The 27800-nt window shown below is 46.0% G+C and overlaps 1 protein-coding gene across 1 annotated transcript in view; it reads left to right on the top strand.

The window, feature by feature from the left end:
* The window catches only part of LOC119383292 (cytoskeleton-associated protein 5), an 87401-nt gene that overhangs the window by 46781 nt on the left and 12820 nt on the right, over positions 1–27800 (top strand). Inside the window, exons 22-28 of the mRNA XM_037651360.1 lie at positions 3165–3344; positions 4795–4924; positions 9128–9304; positions 12756–12943; positions 17150–17231; positions 21897–22085; positions 23450–23590. Coding sequence (XP_037507288.1) covers positions 3165–3344; positions 4795–4924; positions 9128–9304; positions 12756–12943; positions 17150–17231; positions 21897–22085; positions 23450–23590 — 1087 coding nt within the window. The remainder of the gene's footprint in view (positions 1–3164; positions 3345–4794; positions 4925–9127; positions 9305–12755; positions 12944–17149; positions 17232–21896; positions 22086–23449; positions 23591–27800) is intronic.

Genomic DNA, 27800 nt, shown 5'->3' with positions numbered 1-27800 from the left:
TCGGTAGAATGCAAATGATAACCTGTAAAATATCTTATGTTTTAAAATTTACTATACTTGGAGCATATAAGCCGGTATAACAAGTTTTCAAACTTAAAAAATGATGAATCGATGTTAGGGAATATGTTCATTTAACCTTAAAGTGCGGCTTCGCAGCAGTGCGGATTTTTCCTGAAAAGGTGTATTCACGGTATAGCACCCCTCCACTGCAGTGAAACTACCTTTACAAAAAGTTACAAGCTAACAGTGCAAATTTCTCTTGGAAAGGTGTATTCACGGCATAGCATTCTTCCACTGCAGTGAAACCACCTTTACAGGGGGGTTATAAGCGGACTAATATACATCTATTCGTTCATTTGGAATACTTCGAAATTTTCAATAATTTAAATTCGAATTGAAGCGAATTCGAATACTGTATTATTCGTTCGAATATTTGAAGTGCTCGAATATTCGCACAAGCCTACTAAATACGTGTTGAAGCAAATTTGAATACTGTAATATTCAGCACAATAAGAAGTTGGATGAGTTGGTTTTGGTTTTTGATGTGACAAGGCACGACTAAAATGGCACACAGAATGGGACACGGGACGATGCGCTTGTCCTGTGCCCTTCTATCCGGGGCGCCTTTTTAGTCGCGCTTTTTCACATCTAATATTGTGGAATATTCGAACAACTTGAATATTTGCACAGGCGTTCCTATTACAATGCAATACAATGCGCTTTGCTTTCAGTCATTTTCAAAATTAACTGAAACAATTGCATAAAATCTTTCTATGTAAGCCTCTTCCATTCAGTTATACAATGTTGCAAGCTGAAGCATACTACTGCCTCCAGATTTTGTGAAAGCTAATGCTAACTTAAACCTCGAGGGCTGCATCATTGCAACGAAGGGCACATTTCAGATACTGCAACGTGACTTGAAAATCTGGAATGTGGCATCAGTATGTCAAATTAATATACACGTCAGTGTACGCAACTCTGTTTAAGCCAAGAAAAGCTATCTTTATGAGAAGGAACATGAAGAGATGGCTTCCTGGTTCATATACTGTAAATGCCAATGTCAGCTTTCGCATCTTATCATGCAGTTCGGAGAAAAAAAAAAAGTTATCTTTTCGTATTGGCAGCTGTGATGGAAAGAACGTGTCGTAGTGTGGGCCCAGGACCGCTCGCCAAGGAACACAATGGAGCCATGAGTGCACTCGCACAAATATATTTACAGGTAAAAAATGGACTGTTATAGAAATACACTCAAAAGTGGTATGACACATGCAGTCTTATTAGCTGCATTAAACGTCTCTACGAATGAGATTCTCTCTCGCCGTGTTTCACTTGGCTTGTGGCCTGTGGGGTCGTTGACACCGATTTCTCTGGGACGACTCGTTGTCTGGCACGTCGAAGTCTTCAGCGTGTGTCGGCCCATGCCATAGCACGGCTTTCTGCCGCAGCAGCAGCAGTACGGGCCACCCTGGTAGCTCGCCAGCAGAGTAGCTTCAGCTACCACGCTTGTCCCGGCAACACAGGGAGTCGGGCTAGCCACCTGGAACGGCAGCAGGAACAGCAGCCCACAGCACACCGGAACTGGATCAGCTGCTATGAACAGCAGTGAGCACAGTGGCACCTCACCTGTTCCCTGGGCCAATCAACCAGCAGGAGTCCATTAACAGGACAGCACCAAAAGGACGTTGGCCAGCTTCCCAGACCAGACGTCCAGCCGAGAACAGTCTGCCCTCGAACGCTGTCACGCGCTTCCCGCTACGATTACGTGCGCTCTTCGTTGTAGTCTTCTCTGGCGATAGCTCAGTTTCAGTTTCGCTGTTCTATCCTATATCGCAGTAACATACCAATTTGAAATAAAAATCAACTAGAGCTGTCTTTAGGTCCGAGGAGGATGTTGTAACTACACTCAAACCTCATCATAACAGTCTCATCTGACATGAAAATAAGTTCGTTATATAAGAAAATTCGTTATAAACGTATATTTTTAACACTGTATATACGACAAGACAATTCTTCATTTACTTTGTTATATTCGTGTTCGTTACATTGAGGTTTGAGTGTATTTTCTTGGCAGAAGTGATCTGAAAGGGGCCACCGACAGCTAAATCCAAGGTAATGGACCCTGGAAGGGATTTTAGTTATTTTTAACCCTTTACCCCTCCAAAATTCTTTACAAAAATAGAAAGCACAATTTCAAATGATATAATTATCTTTTTTTGGTCTGAGTAATCTCAACATTAAATAAGCACGACAGTTGCATTCAAAAAGATATTTTTGATTGCAGAACATGGAGAAAAAGAGCTTGTTGACTGTAGGAGAAGGTTGGCTTCCCTGCAAGCCATGCAGGCTTGCACTTTTCCTTGCAATGTTGTAGTGGAAAATGATATAATGGTATTGCAGCACCATCTGTGCACGAAGAGGAAAACTAAGATACATGGACCTGCACAGATAGTCTTTGGTAACATGGACAACCCCCGCTAGTCCAAGGTGGTGGGCATGCGAAATGTTTGGTCATGCCGAGCTTGTGTAGAGGAGGTAAAGGATTAATGAAAGTGAACAAAAATGTGTTCATGTTGTAAACTGGGCAGAGTTTGGAGAGATTCAGTATCGCACAAGTGGCTCCTCTCTTCGTGCTAGAGTATAGCGGGGTCAGCCTGCTTACATGCTGAACTTAGTGGCAGTTTTGAGCGTGGCGTGCCTTAGCTTTTTTGGAGTTTAGCATAAGACTCTAATGTTTACAAGACCCTTTAGCTTGGAAGATGTGGACAAGGCCTTGAATCAACGGCCGCCCGCTTCGCACCTGTCATCTCGTCCTACTGCCTTGTACAACTTGCTCGCACAGTGAATGTTGGTGCAGGTTGTCGCTTTGGTAATAGCCTACAGATGATAACACAGCACTGTTTTCAGTATCTATAGTCTGTCTAGCACACTCCTGTGCCTATGAAGTTTGGCACTTTATGGCTCACACCTACGCTTGTTTACACTATTCTAAATCTTTTTTTCAAACAGGCTTTTGCGAAAACTTGGTGTGCAGAACATGCAAACGCAAGTATTTTACGCAGTAATAAAACTCTTGCATTGAGGGTGCATTTTAATAGTGGTCCGTGCTGTACACCTTTGCGGCTGCCAGCTACTGCAGCGGCGTTGTCTCCACTACGTTGGCGCAGGCGTCCCAAGAGTGGCACTCCTTCTGGGGCACGTCCGCGGTCACTTGGTGTCACTCTGAGCTCTGACTTGGAACGCATGCTGGAGCAAGCAGCCGTGGCGCCACCCAAAGTCGCGGGCCTTCAAGAGGTGGATGTTGACGCCATCCTGGCGGAGCCGTCCATTCAGCTGCCGCCCCGCAGGCAAGCCCACCTACTGAGCCCCTTGCGACTTTTGTCGTTGCGTCTTCGATCTTCCCATTTCCCGCCACACTGGCATTGCTATCGTGTTTTCTGTTATTGGAATTCCATTGAAGCTTTGTGATGGTTAGTTTAGCAGTTATAGTTATCAACTCTGCCACCAGTACAGTACAGGGACCTCTTAACGAAACCTCGAGGGACCAGAAGAATGTGTTTCATTTTAACAGGAGTTCAATTTCAGCACATCCTTCACCAAGAAAGATGTGCGGGGATGCTTCAATATCTGTCGCACACACCGTCTTTATATTGTTGGATGTGTTAAGAATGAAGAAGTGAACATATCGGATCGGCTAGTTTGGTTCAGTGGTCTGGGGCAGTGTTGATGGATATTGGATAGACTAGGCTTCGTTATTGGCAGTTTCAAAGAGGTGCAAGTTATTTATTTTAAAAAAAAATCATACACTTAGCTATTGCTGCTTCAGTTGATGGCTGACTAATTCTTTTGTGCAGGGAGAATCTTTGTCGCTGCTTATTAGAGATAGTTTTCTGGATAGAAGGTGGTTGTTGCAAGAATATACTTCAGATTGTTTTTCTTCTGGAAAATTTCTTTGAGGCTACTGCGGTATTGTTTTAGAGTTCTGAAAATTTTGGTTCCAATCGGTGTAAATTATTTTCTAACGGAAGTACTAAACCAACCAATTAAGAAATTCCTGTTCACTTTGCGCAATTTTAATTACGGGAAATTCTACTGTGTGAGGTTCTACTAAAAGGGATAAATACTAACCTGTGTACATAGCATGTTTGTGAGCTTGCCAGTTCAGGCTGTGCTGGCAAGTTCTTTGTACTATATGCTATAATATGAATGAATAACCTGTAATATTAATGCAAGATGTTCAGTCTCTCCTGTGAGCTTATTCTCATAGCTTTAAGGACCGAACCTCGCTCACTCACTCAGTTAGCCTGCTGTCTATGCATATGTCACTGTATATTCTAGAGTTCACTAAAAATTTATTACTTATTTGATACAGTACATACATCTTGCTACAAGCAGTAGCTTAATAGTGTCTCTAATCCTATAAAATATGGGTGTACTGTACAATCTGTAGGTTGCTTAATGGCCACAGGACAGAAATGAATGCATGGATGACGAGAGTGCAAAATTCCCGATTCTAAATGGGCCCTGGCAAGGGGGTTAGACAATGCGTGGCAGTATGATAAATTCTGCCACAGTTCAACAGGATAGCGTACAACAGGACGAGTATGTTGGGGGCTTCGTGCTTTCTCGTGACGTTTTTTCTTTGAAACTGAATTTGAATTGAAATTGTAAATTTAATAATGTTCACACTCATATATTCACTGGGCTCTTCTCTGCCTCTGTGGATATTGCTATATTGTGGCTGCTTCACTTCACAAGTGCCTGCAACCCTTCCTCAATTTGTTCGTTCCTTTGCAGATGTCTCGAGAAAAGTGCCAGCCCTCCTAGCCATGCTCGTAGGCTGCCCCTAGACACAGACTCCCTGGGCCTCCTCATATCGCGGTTGTCATCGCAGGAAATTCCCATTGTGCTCGAAGGTCTGACCCAGGTACATACACAGCTTGTAACATCGCTTGTTGAACTGCTTCACTCCCACTTTTGATTGTGTGGCTACAGCAGTATGTTTATAGATTTTTAAAAGGACACTAAACCGAAACAATAAATTAGTTTTTACCGATAAATTGTACTCTGAAAACTCTAGTGTCATTAATTTGACCACTATAGCTTTATTAATAAGTCGAACCCACTTATAATGATCCCAGATATAACAATCGGTTATAACGATCATATTTGGGTGCACTTACGATTTTTCTATGCTAGACATTGAGCCTGTGTCCACATATAGTGAACATTTTTCAAAGCCTCCTACTTTTACAACGAACACTTCAGACACTGTTGCGGTAAAAATATGGCACATACGAAGTGAAAAGAAGTTCGAGCAGGCCTTCTAAAGCATGAGAAGGGCGCGTGCCCCGCTCCAGTTAACTCGCGACAAAGGTATTCTAGATTGGTGAGCACCGCACTCAGATTTTGGACGCTGCAAGCAAAGTCGCTCACATTCCAGACGTTTCATTTAGCAGAATGACAGTGAGGAAAAAATATGGGAGGCAGCATGAAGCCTTGCGGTCAGCTTTCGCACGGTAACCTTTTCTGACTCAGTTCTCTGCACCTACGACCGCCTACGATGAACCAAACAATGCCTTGGAATGCTAGAAGGCATAAATGCAAGAAGTGATAATTGCGATAACTTTTCATCCCATAAAGTTCACTGCGTCCCTAAACTCGTCGACGCCACAATGTGCCGCAAAAGGTCTTCAGTCTTTTCGGTAACGGCAGAGACCTGTCGATCAGTGATTATGACATCTGCGCGATTGCAGCGATGCCTTCGCGTATAAGCATCTGAAAAGAGCAAAGGCGAGGGGGCGGCCATCAATGCACGTGCCATTATGACTTATAGCCGACAACCTTATCACAATCATCTTCAGATATCTGCTAGGCTGTGCGTGTGAAGTACACTGTGGGAATTGACAGTGGTACGAGCGTGCCATGCTGCCATTTGCAAGTTGACCGCCACCGTGTCGTGCAAGACCACTGTAAAGTGCACATCTCTTTGTAGAAATGAAAGTAGCTCACTATCGTTGAGCGGCGCAGGCATCGAGAAACGTCGTTGCAATGACAGCGAGCCTATACTGAGTGTTTGAGTAGGGGACAACCCAAGTGCGCCGTGCATCGTTGTGCAGGACCGCGAGAGCATCGCGGAGACATAGTGCCCATTGCTTGCAAAATGCTTGTCTTCGACCTGTGCACGGTCCAGAGTGAAGCAGGCATGGAGAATGTACAAACGGTATGCAGCAAGCGGCCCGGCAGTTATGGTGTGAGCCGAGTAGGCAACACGCTGCACGCAACTAGCCAGGGATGATTGGCTCCACGTGGTGGCACCGTGCTTCGGTGAAACGGTGTCAGTTCATTGCAGAGGCGGTTAATTCACTCGTGAGCACGCAGCGGGCATCGCTTCACGACTCTAAAAGGTTTAACTTATCACTGGAGGGGTTTTTAGCACTTTTGTAAAAGTGCGCAGAAAAAAAAAGACTGCTTGGACGCTAAATGCACGTTTTTAAGGGCGAGTCCATATTCAACGAACTACTGATATAACAACCACTTTTTGCAACACTTTCGAGTTCGTTATAAACGAGTTCTACCGTAGATGAGAAACTCGATGTCAAAAGTTTCACTTTTAAATATTCCTCCGAAATCTCCGATGGTGACATCGCAGATTTCAAATAGTTTTTTTATATTTTGGTCACAATGTCTCGACGAAGTTTCCTGAAACTTGGTATGTTAAGTCTCTGGCTCCGTCAGAAGACAATGTACTTCATTTAAAAAGATTAGGAACTATGTAGACCCTAGTAGACATCAAAATCTATGATGACACGGCTACTGGTGTGGGAACTTCAAGGTGGCGTCGCCACCTGCACTTTTTTGTGTGCGTTTTCTCTCTTGCAAAGCATTTTGTTTTTGGTATTGTGAAAGAGTAATGTACTAATACGAGAATTTTTTTTCTTTTTAGTGTCCCTTTAAAAAGCTACTCTGCTTGAAATATGCACGCAGGTACTTGTCATGTTGCTTGCCCTTGTTGCTCATAATTAGGGATGGGCGAATATGCGGGCGTTTCGAATATTCGAACTCGCTTTGATACGGATTTAGATTATTCGAAATTTCGAAGTATTTGACATGACTGAATATATGCATGCATTTGACCGCACATAGCCCCCTGTAAAGGTGGTTTCACTGCGGCTTCTGGTTGCTGTGCCGTGAAACAACCCATCGAGGGGAAATCTGTACTGCCGCGAAGCCACACTTCAAGGTTAAATGTACATATTTTTTTAAAGGGACACTAAAGGCAAATAACAATTTATGTCAGAGTGAAAGCCCAATGTATGACAACTTCTAAAACGGCAATATTATCACCAGCAGTGCCCTACTTTCCGAGAAATTAAGCTAAATGTATCACATGACGAGCGCCACGAGTGGGACATTTTCGAAGTGATCCCGATGACGTAGGGAAGTCGGCCTGCAATAAATCACTAGTAATCAAACTAGCAGCAGTGAAAAAAGAACATTCCGAGCATCAAAAGACGTAATAAAATGCTGTTTGTTCGTTTCCGCTTGATTCATGGAAAACAAAACCTCCATGGCGTTGCCATGGGGAACGGCGCGCGTGGTTCAAAGGTACCGTTTTCGCCGAACTGCGCCTCGCCCGTCTCAGTGGTAGTTTCGGAATCGCGTACTGCCGTGCGTGTTTTGCGCGCTCGTGAAAGTCACTCTGACAGAAAGTTCGACAAAATGCCGCATGCATGTGATATTGCCGGATGCCCGAATGGTGCACAACGCCAGTGCTGCAGCAAGGGAACCGGTGTGTCTTTTCACTGGGTGCCGCGGAATGAACCCTTACGCTCGAAGTGGCTTAGTGTCATGCCATTGCGCCAGTGTGCTAAACAGTCAAAACCTCTGCGTGTGTGCTCGCTGCACTTTCGTACTGAGGATTACGAGACCAACCGCAACTTGGTGAAGGCTTTGAATGTGCCCATCCGAGCAAGTCTTTGCCGCAGCGCCGTTGTTGCTACTGTGGGTCCTGCTAGTTCCGCTCGGCTGCTACTAGTGTCGGCGGCCGCGCAGTAAAAGCGGGCAACGTTGGGCACGGCAGCAGTGACGTATGGAAGTCGTATTTTCAGGCGGGAGATTTGAAGCGCGCTAACGCGATGCAGACCATTAAAAACGTGATTTTATTTCAAAATAAGCACTTCCTTAGCACAAAAGCAGCACTACGAGGTTTCTGGACCGCTATTTCAACAATCAACGTCGACTTAATATTTGTCTTTAGTGTCCCTTTAAGTTTAAAAGCGTGTTATATGGGCTTATATGCGCTAAGTATAGTAATTTTTAAATTGTAACGTATTGCACCACTTATAACTTGCACCCTACTGCTATTCAAACCTTGATACTATTCAAGGCTGCTTCCACTTCATTTCAAACCCAAAAAGTGACATTCACTCATACCTAGTTCGAATCCTTAAAAATATTGTGCAAGAGTCATGACAAAAATGCTCATTTTTCTTAATAATTTGCGGTAAATGCTATTCGAACTATCTGATTCGAAATTATTCGACCAAATCACTATTCGCTTTGGATTCGCTTCGAACCTCAAATTTACTATTCGCCTATCCCTACTCATAATTAGTTCTTATATGTGGTGACATTGTTACCTCTGTTCTACAGAGATGCAGTGCATGTATTGAGTCTAACATATTGCACAAAGCTGAGACGCTAAATTTTCGCGACGTCTAACGTTGTAGCTAGTAGTGCATCATATTTGTCTTTCAGCTTGGGCTTGTTAAAAAGCAGCCTATGGGAGTGATAAATTTTGCTCGGAGTAATCATTGGATGGTTTTTCGAAGGACAAATTCCTGGCATTTATCCTTTTTTCTGTTCCAATGTGCAACTTTTTCTTGACCAACAAAGCAGTTATAATTGCCAAGTGGTTCGAATTTCAAGGTTTTTGAGTTACCGAGATTTCTCTCTACTGCTCGTGTAAATGTAGCCCAAGGTACAGTTTTGTTGTAGTTTGAGAAGCATTGATACCTTTGAACTTCGATGCAACTAATTTCGCCTGTGTAACTTGGATCAGGGACGTTGATTCTGTTACGCACTGCACTTGTATTGCAACATCCTCAACGTCCTCTTCTATTTGCAGCTGGACACAGTGCTTAGCACCGATGGCGGTTCTGCGTTGCTGGGTTGTGCTGACCAGCTGGTGAACATGTTGTCCCTGCAGTACCGGCTGCTCTACACTAAGCACATAACTGATGACTGCGTCGCCAAGGCAGATGTTGTCGAGCTGTACAGTCGGATTGCAGCTGTGCTCCTCAAGGTTGGTCGCATTGTTTCCATCGTACAGGTGCCACATGGTGTGATCTTAAAGGAGTACTGACACGATTTTGAAGTGCAGCAAAACGGACGTTTTTGGTTTCCTTGGCATGTAGTGTCAACGCTCTCCCCACACCGCATCCGGGAAACGTATAAATATTTAAGTTTGATTTTAAAGTTTTCATCGCCCAGCATCTGCAAGGCAGCTTCACCGCATGGAGAGCCATATGACGTTTCAAGTCAGCTCACTTGGTTTGCGAAATCTGGGTTCTGCATGCAGCCTAAATCACAGAAATCGCTGTCGGAGGCACTGTACGACAGTTCACTCATCATGAACCACATTCGACTGACAGCAAAGGACAGCAGGTGCATATTTCGTGGGTTGCAGTCTGCCCGTGACGTCACGGGCAGACTTGACACGTCACTATGAAGCCGCCCTCTCGAAACCGAAACCGAAACTGCTGGTTGAAAGAAGCGGTATTAAAAATATATGCAATGCATTCCCAGGCACCACAACACTCTTTTTAGGGTTCTCGACACCCGTGCTTTCATTTAGAGCAACAACCCGAAAAATTTTAAAATTCATGTCAGTACTCCTTTAAAAGGAGTATCAATGCAAAATTTTGAAGGCGAGGTAACTCGAGTGGTAGATTTGTGTCGACACACAAACATCTACAAAACATCGACAGCTAGTATAGCCATTAATATTTCATATCTAGCGGTTTAGGCACTTGAAACGACTGAAATGATTATTATTCACAGAATGCAACACACTCTTGAACACTATACAGTGGAACCTCGTTAATGCGTACCTGCCGGGAACGCCGCATAACTACGCACTAAACGGTAGTACGCATTAACCACAAAGTAAAAATTTGCATCTCCTCGCATACGCCATCGCTGCGAGCAAAGAAATAAATACAGTGCCACAGCAAATATTGCCTAAAGTACCCACTGCAAAGCATTTTCTTTCTTTTTCCCAAACTGGAGAAAAGATTCTGGTACTCTCGCACGACCATCCGATAGTGCCAATAGTGCGCGGTGACGACGCCAAGGAGCATTTCGGAACTATTACAGGGTCCGGTATACGCAGTGACCAACGTAGCGACAGAACGGACAGTGTCGGCTTTCCGCGATATATGTGTGTGCGTCTGTACCGCGATCTGCTACTAAATGAAAACTGACACAGTTCCAGTGAAACGCGGTACGGCTGCGTGGAGCCGATCGTCTCCTGGCTAGTTGCGTGCAGCGCGTCGCCTTCTCGGCTCACGGCGTCACTGCCGGGCCGCTTGCTGCACCGCACGCGCACATTTGTCGTGGGAGTGTTCTTGGTACCCACTTCACTCCAGACCGTGCACAGATGCGGCGATGAGCACAGATGAGCTTGTTCGGTTAACGCGGCGATGACGAACTTCCTGCAAGCGATGCGCACTCCGCGACGCTCTAGCGGTCCTGGCAGCGGACAGAAGCGCGTTTGGGTGGTCGCCCAATAAAAGCGTGCAGTATGGTTACAACAGCGCTACGCTTGCTGTACCGTACGCGTGTGTTTAGTGTGATAGCGTCTATGCAAAGAGGTTTCTCGTCGCCCACGACCAGCAACACTCAACTCCGCAACAGCGAGCTGCTTTCGTTTCTACAAAGCGGCGCGCGCTTGAACACGGCCCCGCACAACGAGGCGGCAGTGATCGGCGGCCCAGCGCGTCCAGGTTGTCGCCTATTAAAAGCGTGCAGTAGGCTTAAAGTAGTGCTGCGCCGCACGCGTGCCCGAGCAGATACCTGAAGATACTTATTGTGATAAGGTTGTCGGCGATAAGCCATGCTGGCGCGTTCGTCGGTGGCCGCTGCCTCACCTTCGTTCTTTCCCGATGCTTACCCGCAAAGGCATCGCCGCAATCGCGCGGAAGTCGGAATCGGTGATCGACCGATCTACGCACTTCTCAAAAAGACTGGAAACCTTTGGCGGCACATTGTGGCGTCGGGAAGTTCAGCGGCGCAGTAAAATTTTATGGCACAAAACGTTATCGCGGTACGCAGGGTACGCACTAACCGGTAGGCGTAGGGTGAAGCACTACGGCTTAAGCGGTCAGCGAATGCATTAGGCTCTATGAGACTCGGTCGGGGATTTGTCGCAACTACGTTTTAACCGTTAGTACGCTTAAAGCGGGTACGTATTAATGAGGTTCAACTGTAGTGGAACACTAGTTCTGGCTATTTAGGTGTTTTCCAAATAACGTTGGGCTTCATTAATGGAAAAGAGGGTTTATTTATATTACTGGAGACAATTAATGGCTGAACTTCAGCTCGTAGTGCTTGACATCCTGTCTTGGTATTTCATAAGTGTAATCTGCTAATGTTACCAGAATAAATATTTGTTTAGCACCTCCGTGTTTATGCCTGTATTGCAGTGCAAAAGAGATTGCTTTGTCAAAGAGTGAAGTTGATACAGAAGTGGATTATGCCAATCAATCCTTTATCTGTTAACCTGTACAAAATCTGCAGCAACGCTAGCAACTCAGACCCCCCCCCCTTTTTTTTAAGATGCGAAGCAGCTCTTTGACTAGCCTGTGTAACGCTGTCCCTCCGTCCGCACAAACGCGAGGCAACGCGCTTCCCTCGGCGCAGGTGTTGGAGTGGTGCCAAGTAGGTCACGCTGCTGCTGGGCGTTGACGTCACGCTACCTCGCACGCTTCCCTCGCAGGTGTGCGCGTACGTCACTCTGTCCCTCACCCACCGGAGCGCCCGCAGCTGCCGGCTCCAACGCCCGCTCGCCTCCCGTGTCTGCGTTTCAAACAAACGTTTACGCCAGTAAACGCTACACAGAGTTTCGCTTCAAACGCATCTTCCAGCGCTCACCGCAGCACCCGCGTTAGCGCCGTTCAACCCGTGACGCCACCCGTGCGCAACACTGCTGCTTCACATCCCATCAGGGTTCCCTTCGGGGAGATGGTCCAATTTTTTTCCTGTCTTAGCGTCGCACTGAAACCATGGCACCTTTAGTAATGCTTGTATTTATGTATAGGAAACCTGTGGCACTGGCAAGGAGGCACTTTGGCACTTTGTATCCTACAGATATATGATGATATTGTCCAATAGGGAACATCTTTGAAAATGACAGGTGCATGCCTGTATCCAGCCTTATAATGCCTGGCACATCCGGCCAACCTCTGTCAGTACTAGTACTGCATGTTTCGAGGAGTGCATGGGCTCCTATGTTTTTAACATGCCGCAGGGCATGTGGGCATCCAGGCGAGTGGCAAGCTTGCCGATGGGAAGTCATACCCTATTAAAAACCATTTTCCCCACCTGCTAGGCTCTGCAGCTCTGCTGTTGGCACAGTTTCAGCCCTGGCTGCCCATGTGTGCCTATTAAGCATGTCAAGACTTGAATATACACTACACTGTACATGGCCATTGCCTAGATGGAAGGATAATTGTTTTTCGTTCCTCCCCCATCAGGTGTTTGATGGCCGCACATTGGGGCGACGCGTGAGCACTGGCATTCTCAAGGAGCTGCTGCCTCAGCTGCTGATGGTACTGCTGGACAAGCGGATCACCGAGCTCCGCCACGGGCCTCACCTGCAGCGGACCGTCAACATCCTTGCTCTCCACATCATTCGAAATGGGAACCCCACCTGTGTTCTTAGGTGTGCACCTTTGCTGCTGGCTCCTTGATCATACCCCTGCAATTTTTTTTTCCTGCTGACAATTTATCTCTAAAGGAACATGAGACAAAAACTTCAGCCTAGAGTGAGAGACCATGCTCTTGATGACTTTCCAGCCTTTTGAAAAACAAGGTTTGAGCAAAGTCTTCTATCATGTTGTTAATAAGTTATTGTTATGGCAGGAATTTAAAAATCGTACTTTTCCTTTATACAATAGAATCTCGGTGATACAAACCTGGCTGATACGAATTCGTCAAATTCCCCCAGTTGAATTCCATTGTATCCAATGGGCCAAAATTCGGATGTTCCAAACATTTTTCAGCGTCTCAATGGGTGATACGAACTTGGGTACTGGAACCGCCGAGCGACGGCAGACAGAAGCATGCTCCGGAAGCTTCAAAAGTACATGCATGGCCAGCACACACGTAGTCAGAACTGTGGTTATCATTTCCCACAACCACTGTGGAAGAAGTCGGGATCGCTATGAATGCGATCATGTGTGGCGACAACGAAACTCCAAAAGTACACACACATCCAACACTCACCAAGTCAAAGTGTTGCTGCCTGCGGCAACCGCTGCGGAGAAAACTGCGATAGACTCAATCAAAGGTAGCAACGACATAGTTTTGAAGGCACGTGCACGGCCAGCGCACATGGGTTGAAAATGGAACTACCATTTGCCGCAACCGCTGCGCACGAAACCGTGGTCTCTATTGGCGAGATCATAGAGTGACTACACAGCTCCGAAGGTACGCAGCACCAGATTAAAGCCAATAAAGTCGTAAAAAGGCACAAAGTGTTTCTGCATTCGCATCATTCTTCACTTATGACTACGGTGGGGCGAACTTTGGCACTTTGTTTTCATTTGGACTAATGCAAAGCTCTGATGTGAGTGTTCTCAGCAGCCAGCTACACCGTCCCTTATTTATCTGTTCGCATGTGTCAGAAAGACATACGTTAGTTCTTTCGACGGCAATAAATGTTTTGTGCACATACCGTATTTACTCGATTCTACCGCGCCCTCGATTGTAACGTGCACTCTCTACCGCGACCAAGAAGAAAGTAATAAATCGATTGTAACGCGCACCCATTTTTCGTGAGAGAAAAGAACTAAAAAAGTCCGTAGGAGTCAAACTTCTCACATTCAGAAGAACAAGTATTTGGGTTTTAAAGAACTAAAGTTTCAAAAAAAGTAAAACACAGTCAAAAAGCAGGCCTTGTCGTAAAACTGTCACCATTACGGCGGCGATATGAGTCGCGTAATGGATCAGTCCTCGCCGCTGTCAGACAACTCCTTGTCTCTGTCAACGCTCTTCGATTTCGGGAAATCGGCGCTGTTTTGGTCGACTGAAACTTTTTCGTGAAGCTTTGCTGTAAAAAATCTGCTTCTGTTTGCGCCAGTCTCGCACGCAGGTTTCGGGAACTCCGAACGACCGCGATGCGGCCCGATTTCTGTCCGTCTTGCACATGTAATAACTAGGGGTGTGGGAATATTCGAAATTTCGAATATTTTTCGAATAGTGTTTGCTATTCGATTCGATTCGCACTGAAATTTTACTATTCGAACCATTCGAGCCTCCCAAAAACAAATACAGTCAACGTCAGATTGAAAGTGACCCCTTCAGATTTTCTATTTGCTTCACCTCGTCACACCTCGGTATTGTGGCAAAGTTGCCTTTCGAGCTCCATTACGGTCGAACTTTGCCAAGACACAGTCAACGTCCGATTGAAAGTGGTCCCTAGATTTTCAATATGCTTCACCTCATCACAGCCCGGCATTGCGGCAAAGCTGCCTTTCAAGCTCCATTACGGTCGAACTTTGCCAAGAGACAGTCAACGTCCGATTAAAAGTGGCCTTTGATTTTCAATATGCTTCACCTCATCACAGCCTGGTATTGCGGCAAAGCTGCCTTTTAAGCTCCGTTACGGTCGAACATTGCCAAGACACAGGCAACGTCCGATTGGAAGTGGTCCCTAGATTTTCAATATGCTTAACCTCATCACACCCCCGTATTGCGGCAAAGCTGCCTTTCAAGTTCCGCTACGGTCGCAAATGTATTAACTCGAGAAAACGCTGGTTCCAACATGGAGATGTAAGATGTGGCAGAGGTGGGGGCGCAATTTGGACCTAAAATTTGGGCAGGAAGTCCGAAAAATCGGAAGCCGAGGCTTTTTAGCATCCAGTATTTCAGATGTTCTTATATATCGACGTCTACGAGGCAGATTTGGAACTCCGGACTTGAAGGGAGCACATCCTTGTCCGCCATATCAGTTGGGCTTCCACAGAAGTTGAAAGAGGAGGAGAGGCTGAGGAAATGGCATCTTTGCCTATCACGTGTAAAGTGTTGTCGGCAACACTTTGGTTGCACCAAATCATGTACACAAATACAATACGGCCTCTACATTGCCTCATTTTTGATAAGACAACTATGAAACACCACTCCGCTGGTGCTTAATCAACCTAGCGAAAAGAAACACTTTCATGTTGCTATCTCATAAGAATATGCTTAGGAATCCTCTACAACTTTTTTTTCTGCAATTTCACTTCGAAGTATTCGAGAAAACATTCTAGAAATATTCGAAAAATATTAGATTCGATTCGCACTCACACTTCAACATTCGAATTCGCTTCGCACCCAAAATTTTGCTATTCGCACAGCACTGGTAATAACTATTCTTTTAAATGCGGCATTGTGGTGCACTCGTCGAGTATTTGCAGTCTGCACTTTCATGCTGCGATGCGAACGCAGAACGCAAATGGTCAAGGCGCGTAGGAGGAGGCCATTTTGAAATGTCGATGCAATATGATAAGTTTTTTTCTTTTTCTGTACTCGATTCTAACGCGCATGCGATTTTTGGACTCGTTTTACCAGAAAAAAGGTGTGCATTAGATTCGAGTAAATACGGTATATATCATGGTTTAAAAACTGATTTTGCTAGCTTTTTTTTTGGTGACAAGAAATTTTGAGTAATGCAAATATTTTCACTCCCTCGTGATATCCGTATCACCGAGATTCTACTGTAGTTCTGACTTGATATAAATGACATGGCATCATTTGTAGGTGTTGTGATATGTATGACATGCTGGCACAGTAGTGGACAAATGAAACAATAACAAGAAATTAAAAAGGAGAACAGCTTTTGCAAACAATAGCGTGACAGCACTGTCTCAACTTAGGCGTTGCGGTAAGAGGGCGTATCGTATAGACATTACATGTTCCGGCACAAACAAAAACAAAATGCATTTTAGCTAGGCTTAATGCATTCATTTTTCAATTGTACATGGTGATACATTCAAGTTGCATATCTAAGCTATAAAGTCCACTTGCCATGTTACAATTGTTGAAAGTTTGGAGAATTGCATCTTGTTTGACAAGCAAGATTGTAGTTTATTTAATTTTTAGCGAGCCACACACTGTGCTCTAAATGTGGCTTATCTATATTACTTCTTGATTAGTCTTGTCGTACTCGGCCCATCTGAGAAATCTATGGAAAGTCAGTCACACTGAGGGCATTCACTTTACACATTACAGTTGTTCACAGGCTGTCACAATGGTAACGTTTAGAGGCAGTTAATACAGTATGTCCTCACCAGCAAGTATACATACATTGGTGAAACTGTTCACTACATTGACACCCTACATCAGTACCTAGCAGCGTTTCAAAAAAAAAAAAACTCCTAACATTTCAGTCGTGGCTGAGTTGGCAGCAATTCCGAAACTAGTTTTTTGCTATTTCAAATTTCCCGCGCCACTTGAATTGGAAATTGCCATTTCTCATCTGCTTTTCAAGAGGTATCTCATATGTTAGGCATGCTGACATGTTGTCACGCTCGACACTTCACTTTCAAATGCTCGGTGCCGTGGATTAACTGCGGCATTGTCTTAACTTCTGATGAATGGACATAGTTCAACATCCTAATTTTTGCCTAAAATTACAAATATTTAATATAGTGACTGGATACTCATTGACAACACAATCGGGAATGACCACTGTAAGTGAGCAGTGCTACTATAAGAGTCTCTAATATCCATTTGCACAAGCAAATAATTAGACAGCTCGGTGTTGCATTCTAGTGATAAATGGCTCGAATTCCTAATACGAGCTTAGTCCATGAGGCCTCTGTGCCCTTGTTCCTTGTTGTAGACCCTGTTGTCTTGCATGATTGTTGTTTGGCTTCTTTTACAGTGCATTGATAACACACCTGCACGACTGCTTGGGCAACATGAGCACCCAGACATCCGAGAAGTACATTGACCTGGTTGTCAAGGCAAGCTTAGCTTCTTCTCGTCCTTTTTCATATGGCTTGTTAGCTTGTTTACTCTGTAGCATGTGCGTGGGAAGGGGGAAGAAGGGGGGGAAGGAACTTGTGAACTTTCATTTTTGTCACCATATACTGCTTACTACCTGTTGGTTCTAAGCCTCTTGAAGGTAAACGTTTGCAAATATATCAAAATTTTCAGTGCATATCATTTGTGAATTATAATTGGCTTTGAATATACCTCCATATGTAAAAAGTAGGCTTGTGCAAATAGTAAATTTTAGGTCCGAAGCGAATTCGAAGCGAATAGTGATTTGGTTGAAGCGAATTCGAATAGTTTATATCGCATATTACAGTCGATCCCGGATATATCGAACTCGAAGGGGATCGCGAAATAGTTCGATATATCGATAATTCGAAATACGAAATATGCGTATTTAAAAGCACTGCAGGCCTCGACACAGTTTTTCGAAATCGTAAAAAGCGCGAACATGACGATTCGCTCACATATGCTAAAGAACAAGGCGAGAACTTCTTTTGCAAGTTAGCGCACTTTATTTCGCATGAAAAAAGTCCGTCAACTTGTCTTGCTTCTTGCGCGCCGTGAATTCATCAAGTCATCGTCAATATTATTGAAGCTTTCCAAATAAGTAAATTCAGCACCTTCCGCCACAACAGCGGTGATCGACGCTGAACGCTGATGCGAGCTCTGTAGCGCGGTAAAGGGTTTGGCGGTGGCAGCGGCGGCTGGCATCTTCAAACCGCACGGGTCCATTTCCGCAGCACCGGCAACGTCAGTTATGATCTCGGCATCGATGCAGTCAGAAACAGCTACGTCGTTATCTGCACCGATGAAATCACTCGCTGTGCTCCCGTCCGATACGGCGCCCGGAAACGCTAAGTCGCAAAATTCACTGACGCACCGTACGCCGTAGTCGGCGGTCATGACGCGCCCGAAGTCGTCACCTGGTACCAAGGCCCGTAAGGAAACATTGCACGGCGGTGCTTTACTTGACGTCGTTTCAAGCGCCGGTCATCATTTTTATCGCTACGAGCGGGACAATGTTTAGTTCGACTTCCGAATGACGATTTATCAAGAACAAAGCGCGAAGTACACACAGTACACATTCTGCAAGAGACAACGCTGCACCGCTGCACGAAGAAACATTTCTCCTAACACTAATTTCTCCAACGTCGACATGTTAGCGATACCGATGGCACTTGTGCCTTTGCAGAAGGCAGCCGCTACTTTGGCGAGAAATGCGAAAAAAAGCATAGCCTCTGAGATCGGCGTTTTAAAACCGAAAACACTAAAAATACGTCACGAGGTTGCGGATCTCAAAGGCCATGCTTTGCGGGCCCGCATGCCATCGTGCGCGAAGAGACAATGAAGGGAATGCAAACATTACAACAAGACTGCGAAGTCACTTCGAATTCTCATTTTGGTGCCCTCGGGAATCAGCCTCTTTGAAAAACACTAGCCCATGCGTTAAAACCTGCGGACCGCGCGTCAAATATACCGGTGAACTGACAAGCGTTGCGCAACGAACTAGAGCAGCGCACTTTCGTCACCTGCGCGCGACGAGGGATTGGAACTTATAAGAACGCCGCCGAAAAATGATCAATTGTTGTTAGGAAAAATGCACTTTCTGGGCTTCGGCGCGGGGCAGCGTTCGATATAGCGGATGCTTCGCTGTGCGGGAGTTCGATATACGTGCACACCAACCCCATACTTTTGCATGGGAAATTCAAGGGGATTTCTCAACTGTTCGATATAGCCAATAATTCGATATATCCGAGTTCGATATACCCGGGATCGACTGTATAAAGAAAAATGAGCATATTTGTCATGACCCAACTAACAAGCACAGTATTTTTAAAGTTGAAACAAGGCATATGCATATGTCATTCTTTTTGGTTCAAAGGGAAGTGGAAGCAACTTCGAATAGTAGCAGGATTTGACTTTCGGTAGAATGCAAGTGATAACCTGTAAAATATGTTAAGTTTTAAAATTTACTATACTTAGAGCGTATAAGCCAATATAACAAGCTTTTAAACTTTAAAAATGATGAATCAATGTGAGGGTAATAGAGTAAAACCTCATTAATTCGAACTCGGTTATTTTGAAATCCCGCATAATTAGGATTTCTGCGGCCCCGTATTTTGCAATGTAAATTTGAGGGGATAATTTCAAGCGACGGTCAGTACCAGCCCGGTTAATTCGAATACCTTGGGTGCCATGTGCCCATTCCCGATCCCGATTTAGCGGCAAATCCGCAGAAACAATGGCCCTTAGGAGCCACAAGGCAGTGCAGTGTAGCGATGCTAATGGGTGACAAGTGAAGCATCCCAGCGTCGCTGCTGCCAGTGCAGGAAAAAAACAAAAGGCGATCATGTGGTCAGCTGAAATGTGCACCTGCGGAAAAGATGTGCTTCACTGCAACACAGCGGTGACATGCGGGCAGCATGACGCACGCTTCTCGCAACGTCAGCGTGTCATCATTTACCCATTCTTTCTGGGAAAATAGAGAAATTAATAAAGGGCGGTCTGGCGGAATTCACGATGTATGCGAACCTCCGACTGGTGGTTGTTCCAGCAGTTTGCGCAGTTGCACTGCTGGCGGAGTACTCGCCTGCAGCGCCTACTCCGAAAACTCTGTTCGAAAACTTCAATGATCATCTTTTCCACCCAGAACACATCTCGAATTCCGTCACACTGGTCATTATTAAATTCTTTATTTTACCAGATAGAATGGACGAATGGTCGCATCATGACGCGCTGATGCTGCGAGGAGCAGGTGGCATGCTGCCCGCGTGTCACCACTGTGTTGCAGCGAAGCACGACTTTTTTTTCCCCGGCCGCGCATTTCAGTTGATCACGAGACCGTTTTTTTTTCCTCTTTCTTTTTTTTCTTGCGCTGGCAGCAGCGAAGCCCGCCGTTTCCCCGGTTTAGTGGCAAATTAGGGGCCAGGTATTGCTGGAAAACATAACCCTTGTAGCCGCAAACTAGCAGGCACAGCAAACGGCCACCTCTGATTACTTCCAGTAATTCAGTTCCCTGCATCCCGCTTTTTGTATGTTTGGTTAATTCAAAAACCCGCTTAATTAGATTTTTCACAGTCCCAGTGACTTTGAATTAACGAGGTTTTACTTTATGTTAATTTAACCTTGAAGTGGGGCTTCGTGGCAGTGCGCATTTTTTCTGGAAAGGTGTATTCACGGTATAGCACACACTGCAGCGAAACCACTTTTACAGGGGGTAATATGCGGTTTACATATGTCTATTCATTCATTTCGAATACTTCGAAATTTCCTAGAATTTAAATTCGTTTTGAAGCGAATTCGAATACTGTAATATTCGTTCGAATACAGTAGAACCCCGCTGATACGTTTTTGAAGGGACCGTAGGAAATAAACGTAAGAGACAGGAAACGTAAGAGCCGAAAAACAGGAAAAACAGCAAAATATTTAGTGGTACAGAATTTTATTTCAATTCTTACGAGCAGCACGAAAATTGGTGCGCTCAGCCGCAATCTAGTCGATGAATAGAAACGCGGAGCTTAGGACGGCCTTATCCACAGAAATGTAATCAACGTATGTGATTTTTTTAACACCAACAGCTGTAGGCATGAAAGAACTAAGCACACGCAATCACGACCGGCGCGGCGAGTCCGACCGCGAACCGCACGCACGACCATGCGAGCTCCAACCAGCTCGAACTCCTCCCGTTCTCCGACAAATAACGATGATGATGAGTCTACGCCAACGCGATGGCAGAAGTGAATGCCAATCTCGAAGGCCTTGCTTTCGCAAGCAATTACGTCATACACGCCATGTTTGTGCAATGCAAATCTCGGAGGCTATGCTTTTGTCAATAGTAAACGCCAATCTCGAAGGCCTTGCTTTCGCGAGCAGTTACGTCATAGACGCCATCTTTGCAATTTGAATCTCGAAGGCCATGCTTTTGTTTGCATCAATTGAAAGATTCTGTTGCTTGCGCCTCTCATGCGGCTAATATTACGGTCAAACGAGGCCAAGCTGCGTGAAAATGCGTCATGGCCGCTCTCTTTGGTAGTCACTCGGTCGGCTCCAGGCGCACTTCGGGACGTATCATACGGGAACGGTCCGACAGTTACGACGTAACAGCGGGGTTCCCAATACATTGTATCCTATGGGAGCTATGCCGGGACCGGCGGAAAACGACGTAACAGCCGGGAAAACGCAGCAGTGAGGAACGTAACAGCGGGGTTCTACTGTATTCGAAGTGCTCGAATATTCGCACAAGCCTAGTAAAAAGCCAGAAGTTCACGCACAGATGGAAGCTTGCAGAGATGAAAAATTCATGAACACGGGGTGTCGCTGGAACGAACGCTTCGACAAGCGGGCTTGTCTTGAACACTGCAACAAGTGAGGCTGCAACAAAGTTGCGACCTCAAAGAAAACAAGACCACTTGTCAAAATGCTGGCTTCAGCGACACCCCGTGTTCATGGATTTTTCATCTGTACGTAATTAAGCATAGGTCAGCAAAACTCATTTCTTCTTTTCTGTCCGTCATTAACTTGAGCTGATATCCCCGAGTAGGAACCATTGATAACTTTCCCAATCCCATCCTACGTTCATGCCTTGCGTTTAGCGTTTCACTGACATGTATTCCCTCCCCCCACGGCTGCAGTGCTTGTGGAAGATGATGTCTTCGCTTGAGAACATTGTGGACGAGCTGAGCCTGGATATGGTCTTGTTGGACCTGCACCTGTTCCTGAAGGCGTACAGGGGTTCCTTCTGGGAGGGTCGGCCTTCAGACACACCATTGCGCACGGTGCGGACTATCATCTACAAGCTGGTCGGGCTCAAAGGTCACAAGGTAGGCCATGTTGCACCTTGAGTTTTCGGAACAAATATGTTACTCTGTTAATCAATCCTTAGTCGGTTACAACTTACCGTGTACACTCGCGTAATGAACCCACTTTTTTTCAGAAATGTTGATGCAAATTTTGGGGGAGGGTTCATTACGCGGAAAAAAAAAAATTGCGGTAGGTGTAAAAGTTGAAATTTCGCATGACAGTGTTCAGAAATTCAATAATTATACCTGAGTCTTTAAAAAGTAAGCGTTTGTACGCAATGTATGCGAAAAAAAAGCTTTATTGATGACGGCCACGTTTTGGCGCTCCTACTCGCTTCCATCGCCGTCAGTGTCTATCCTCGCTTATGTCGCTTGCTGCTCCCGCCTCGTCATCTCCAGACCACAGCACATCATCTTCTGTATCGTCCAGGCTATTGGAGATCAGTCTTCTGAAGCTCCGGACGATCATATCGCTCGGAATCTGGCTCCACGCCTCCAGAATCCAGCGGCACAGCATCTCGATGGATGGCCTCCTTATTTTACCGGCAGGAGTCAGGGCGTGGTTTCCGTCGGCCATCCACTCTGTGTACAGCCGCCGCACATTGTCCTTAAAAAACTTATTAATGGAAACGTGAAGGGGCTGCAGCACGGACGTCAGGCTGCCGGGGATCACCGTGATGTACTTGTCAGTTAATGCTATTGAAGGCTTACTAACTGAACCACGTTGCGAATGCATGGTGGTTCTGTCAAAAACATTTTTTTTTTCTAGGACCAAAGTGGGGGGTGGGTTCATTATGCGAGTGGGTTCATTACATGAGTAAATACGGTAGTTTCACATCAAGCTCCACCCACAAAACCACAGTAAGGGCTCACTCAGAAAAATGACTGTTGATGTCGTGGCCAAGGTGGTCGCAGTTGTTCTCTCGCACTTAAATCTCAAATTGGCTGCATGACGTCTGTCGCGCACTGTCACCAGCATGTAATGCAATGGAAGTAAAGGAAAACTCAACCAAACAAACACAATTTGAAGTTCCTTAGCCTGCACTTGACAGGAAAAACCTCAATCTTAGCTGCTCGGCAATATTTCGGCTGCAGTTTAAAATCCTTACAGAGATGCCGAGTACAGGGCAGCCCAGTAAGCACCACTGCACTAACAAAGTGAAGGTGCGTGAATAATTTAAGATTGCTGGGAGGGGTCTTCGACTTTCACTGGGCGCATATAAGGTTGTGGGGGTGATGACTATATCAAGAAAACTGGTGCATGCATTAGCTTGTGTTGTCTATGAACCCAAAGCTATCTCTGTAACTCTACTTGTATAGCTCAGATTTGTTGCAACCCAGGCAGGTAGTTCTAAATAACTCTGGGCATTCATTTTACCGTGCAGCTGCTGACGTATGCAGAAATGGTGCCAGGCCAAGAAGAGTCTTCCCTCGTGAATACGATCACCAAGATGCTGAAGATGCACGCTCGCAAAAGTGCAGAGATTTCTGCAAACAGGGGATTTTCTGATGACTCTCAGAACAAGGTATGTGTCGCTAAGGGTAAAATATTCATGTGCTTCTCTTTGTATCACCTCTAGAACTCTCTCTACCCCTCTCTTAAAGGGATCCTGAAACTGTTTTTTTTTTTAAGTTTTGTCAGCGTTTAGGCAGGAGCATCCCCAAATCATTCGCACCAGAAATTAAGTGACGCACCGTGTACCAAGGCTGCTACGGAATTTATATCTATATTCTCCTCCTCACCACTGCCTTGCACCCTCAACTCAGACACCCTGGCATCGCCGGCAATCGCAGCGCTCTCATGAGCGCACTCGATGGTTTGAGCTTCGCCCAGTCATGGCCTCAGATATTGCGTGCCGACGGGTTGCGCGCAATCTCGGAGGCCCAACAAAGACGAAGCTCGCGGAGTGGTTGATATCTGCTCCGACAGGTGCCGCCACACTACCAGCAGATCTTGTTTTATTCTCCTGTATGGCGACGATCTGCAAAAGCATGCAGACAAACAAAAATAATTCGAGAACGATCACCGATAAGCGTAAACTCGGGCAATGTGGTTGCGTCTTCAGGGGTGAAGTTACAGCCACAAAAACGTGGATCGTGGCGTTGAATCGATAGCGAGAGCGCGACGCTCATTGCAGCGATGAGCTGAAGGGATTCCACTCCCCAGATGCCTCATGAAAATTGCATGATGTCGCAGCTTTACAAGTCACAAATTGCTAGAAATTGCTAGATATGTGGTACGCAACACGGCTAGTGCAATTCATTGTGTCCAAGAAACCTCGAAATAAACACTGTCGCTCAGCTCATGTCAACACGGAGCACGTTGTAACACAGGTACACGACGCTCGCTGTTCACAGGAGGTTCAGTGATGTGGACTGGACATATCCAATCGGATCAGCCGCCTGCGTGACGTCGCGCTTCCACGACAACGCACACTGGAAATGGGCGGTTTGAAAACGCGTTTGGCTGAGCCGCTGTGATCGGTGGCGATTCGCAGCTTTAAGACCTTGCAATAAATTACACAGTTTACGCACAGAGCTTAAATCGGTCTGTAAATGATACTTGGGACTTGCTCTACCGGCTCAATGTGTTCGTACAAAATCGTCAAAATCGTTTCAGGGTCCCTTTAACTCTTTCGCTACCCCGCCTCTTCAAATCGATCACTGGTGATCGACACATTGAATTGTCGATTTTGGCATGTTGAAATTGTTTCTCGTGCACCTAGCACCTCCTACTAGTTCGTCCAGCCGCTGAACTTTCAGAATCAGTTTGTATTTGCTCATTTTGGCAACATAGTGATTTTTGAGACCTTTGTGCGAAATAATGTGCGTGTGTTGTTGGGAAAATGCGCTTGGCTGACAAACTTGAGAGAAATGCGTGCCGCTTGGGGTTATGCTTCAGTAACATCAAAGTTCTGTAACCAAAAGGACTTTTGCAAGTCAAATGTCAAATTATGGCATCAGCTTCACAATGTGACAGTGTTGAGCGGTAATAATGGCCTGAAATTTATGCCAGCTGTTCACTTGTAGTGTGCACGTATCTCACAGGAGTACGGCCACTAGCGTGTGTTCGGACTTAGCGAGCCACAGGGCTGCGTTTGCCGTCGCCTCGCGTGAACTAGCGCGCCGCTGCACACGTGCATTCGGGTGCAACGAAGGTGCCGAGCTCAGCACGGCAAGTACACAGTACTGCTCTCGAGATCCGCAACCCTGCGGCAACACCACAAACAGTACAACGCCCGCTCCCAAAGGCGGCGGAAGAAGCAAAACAGGCTTAACCACGCCACGGGCGAAAATACAACACAAAGGGTGTTGCTAGCACGTCTCCACGGGCAAAATGGCTCACAGCGACACACTGCTGAGGGAAATGGTCCCTCACGACTACACTGCGTACTCTCACGATCAATGACCACAGGGCCCGATCGCTCGAGCAAGGGCAAACTCCGCTCGCGTTGACTTCGATAGGTACGGGTCGGCGTAGTATGATTGCGTGCGAAACACCGCACCGCTCTTCGGCCTAGCGTTCGGAAAGGACAACGTAAGGTAAGCGCTCGCCGCTGGCGCAAGGCACCGTTAGCGAACTCCGTCTGAGCGAGCCCCAAGAACAAAGGAGCCGACGGACGGGAAAGAAAACGTGTGCTTACCCTATGAGGTCCAGAGAGCGTCTCTCTCCCCCCGCCACGCGAAACTCGAGCATGGCGCCACAGTCGAGAACCAGCGTCGGGGTGAGGGATGTTAACGTCACCCCTCCCCCTCACCCAGCACCGTAGGACCGCGGAGGAGGGGAGCGTCATGATAGGACATGCGGATGGCAGAACTAGGCGAAAAACCAGTGCAATGGCGGCGGGCAAGCCTCAATCCCCACACACTAGAGAGCTGTTGTTTGGAGTCGAGGAAGATTTATTTTACCAAAAGTTATTTCCGAAGGTCCGCCGCATGTATGACGTGTGGACGTGGCCTTTTCAGCCAGTTCCCAGCAGCTTCGGTTTCGCTTCTATTGTTATATCAGACACAAGGCCGCATCCCGTGTCGCTAGTCGCTCCTGTGGTGTCGTCGTTACGTGCACATGGGTGACGACGACACTTATCTGCGCCACAATAAACGTGCGCCGCTCGAAACTGTCTTGCAACCACACTTGAATTTAGTGACGACGAGCTTTGAGTCCTAAGATCACAGCACCTCAGCTTCAAGCTCTGATGCCGGCGCTATTTTGAGTCAGCCTGGAATATCCGCAGGCATTCAGGGGCTGGTTTCGTTTACGGCCTCGAGTGGTCTCCTCCTCCGGGACGCGTGCGTTGCTGCTGACTTTTGTGCATAATCTTAGAGCTAGTCTGGTCATGTGCGAGGTCCACACGTCGCTGGGGCACAATGTGCTGGTGCCGGCTGCAAAGCTTCTCCTCACAACACGAAGGCCGCTGGAGCAGATCTCGGCTCCGCACTACAGAGTGGCGAGAGACATTTTAGGACTGTGCGTGATTTTGTTCTTCTTTTTCAATACTATCTGCAAAAATACAAATAATTATGCTTGCATGCATATTTTGGAACGCCAACCTATGCGGAGAGAGGTGGCTCATGGAACGAGGTGACGCCAGACGAACTGGTGAAGTTCATTGCATATCTGATTTATATAGGTGTTGTTCACATCGCGGGCATCCATCAGGCTATTCTCGTAAAAAAAAAAAAAAAATTAAGCCAGAAGTGCACGAGTGCACTTGTGTCTTGCGAAAACCAGGAAATGCTTCACCGCATTGCACGAGCAGCGAAGCAGTACCTAGGTTCAGATGTTTTTGTATATTTTAATAGAAACATTGTGTAGAACATTTATTATTTTTTATACTATTCCTGGGTCATTTATCTTCAAAATGTATATTCTGTAGGCTTGTGCGAATAGTAAATTTTAGGTCCGAAGCGAATTCGAAGCGAATAGTGATTTGGTCGAAGCGAATTTCGAAGTGAATTCGAATAGTTTGTATCGCATATTATAAAGAAAAATGAGCATATCTGTCATGACCCAACTAACCAGCCCAATATTTTTGAAGTTGAAACAAGGCATATGCATATGTCATTCTTTTTGGTTCAAAGGGAAGTGGAAGCAACTTTGAGTAATAGCAGGATTTGACTTTCGCTAGAATGCAAGTCATAACCTGTAAAATATGTTACGTTTTAAAATTTACTATACTTAGAGCATATAAGCCGGTATAACAAGCTTTTAAACTTAAGAAATGATGAATTGATGTGAGGGTAATACAGTAAAACCTCATTAATTCGAACCCTGTTACAGCTCAGACCACTTATAACGTAACCGCTTACAGTGCAGTACCGGCTATAATGCAGTTTTTTCCGACTCCCATTTACCCTCCCATAGAACTCCATGTATACGCATACCGCTTATTGTGCAGTCCCCCGAGATGACAGACCGGTTATCATGCGGCTGCCGAAACGTTCTCAGAGATGCGAGGGAGCAAGTGTGCTTTTCAGTGGAGATGCGCCGGCGGGGGAGAGAACGGCGACGGCATTACAAAGGAGGAGGGGACACGGAACGAACGAACAAGAAGCAGGGGGAGAAAAAAAAAGCGATGGCGGTGGGAGGCAGCAGCCCGGCGCGGGTCCGCGGGTGCATGGTGTGAGGAGGGGGAGCGGTTGCGTGGCCAACTGAGAAGCCTTTGCCCCCTTCGGCCGCTTGACATTTGCGCTCCGCTACATACAGAACGGGCACCCGCGTCCGCATCAAGAGCG

Source organism: Rhipicephalus sanguineus, chromosome 2, assembly GCF_013339695.2.
Source record: "Rhipicephalus sanguineus isolate Rsan-2018 chromosome 2, BIME_Rsan_1.4, whole genome shotgun sequence".
Classification (NCBI taxonomy): domain Eukaryota; kingdom Metazoa; phylum Arthropoda; class Arachnida; order Ixodida; family Ixodidae; genus Rhipicephalus; species Rhipicephalus sanguineus.
The sequence above is the reverse complement of the archived record's forward strand: the minus strand, read 5'-3'. Positions and strand labels throughout refer to the sequence as shown.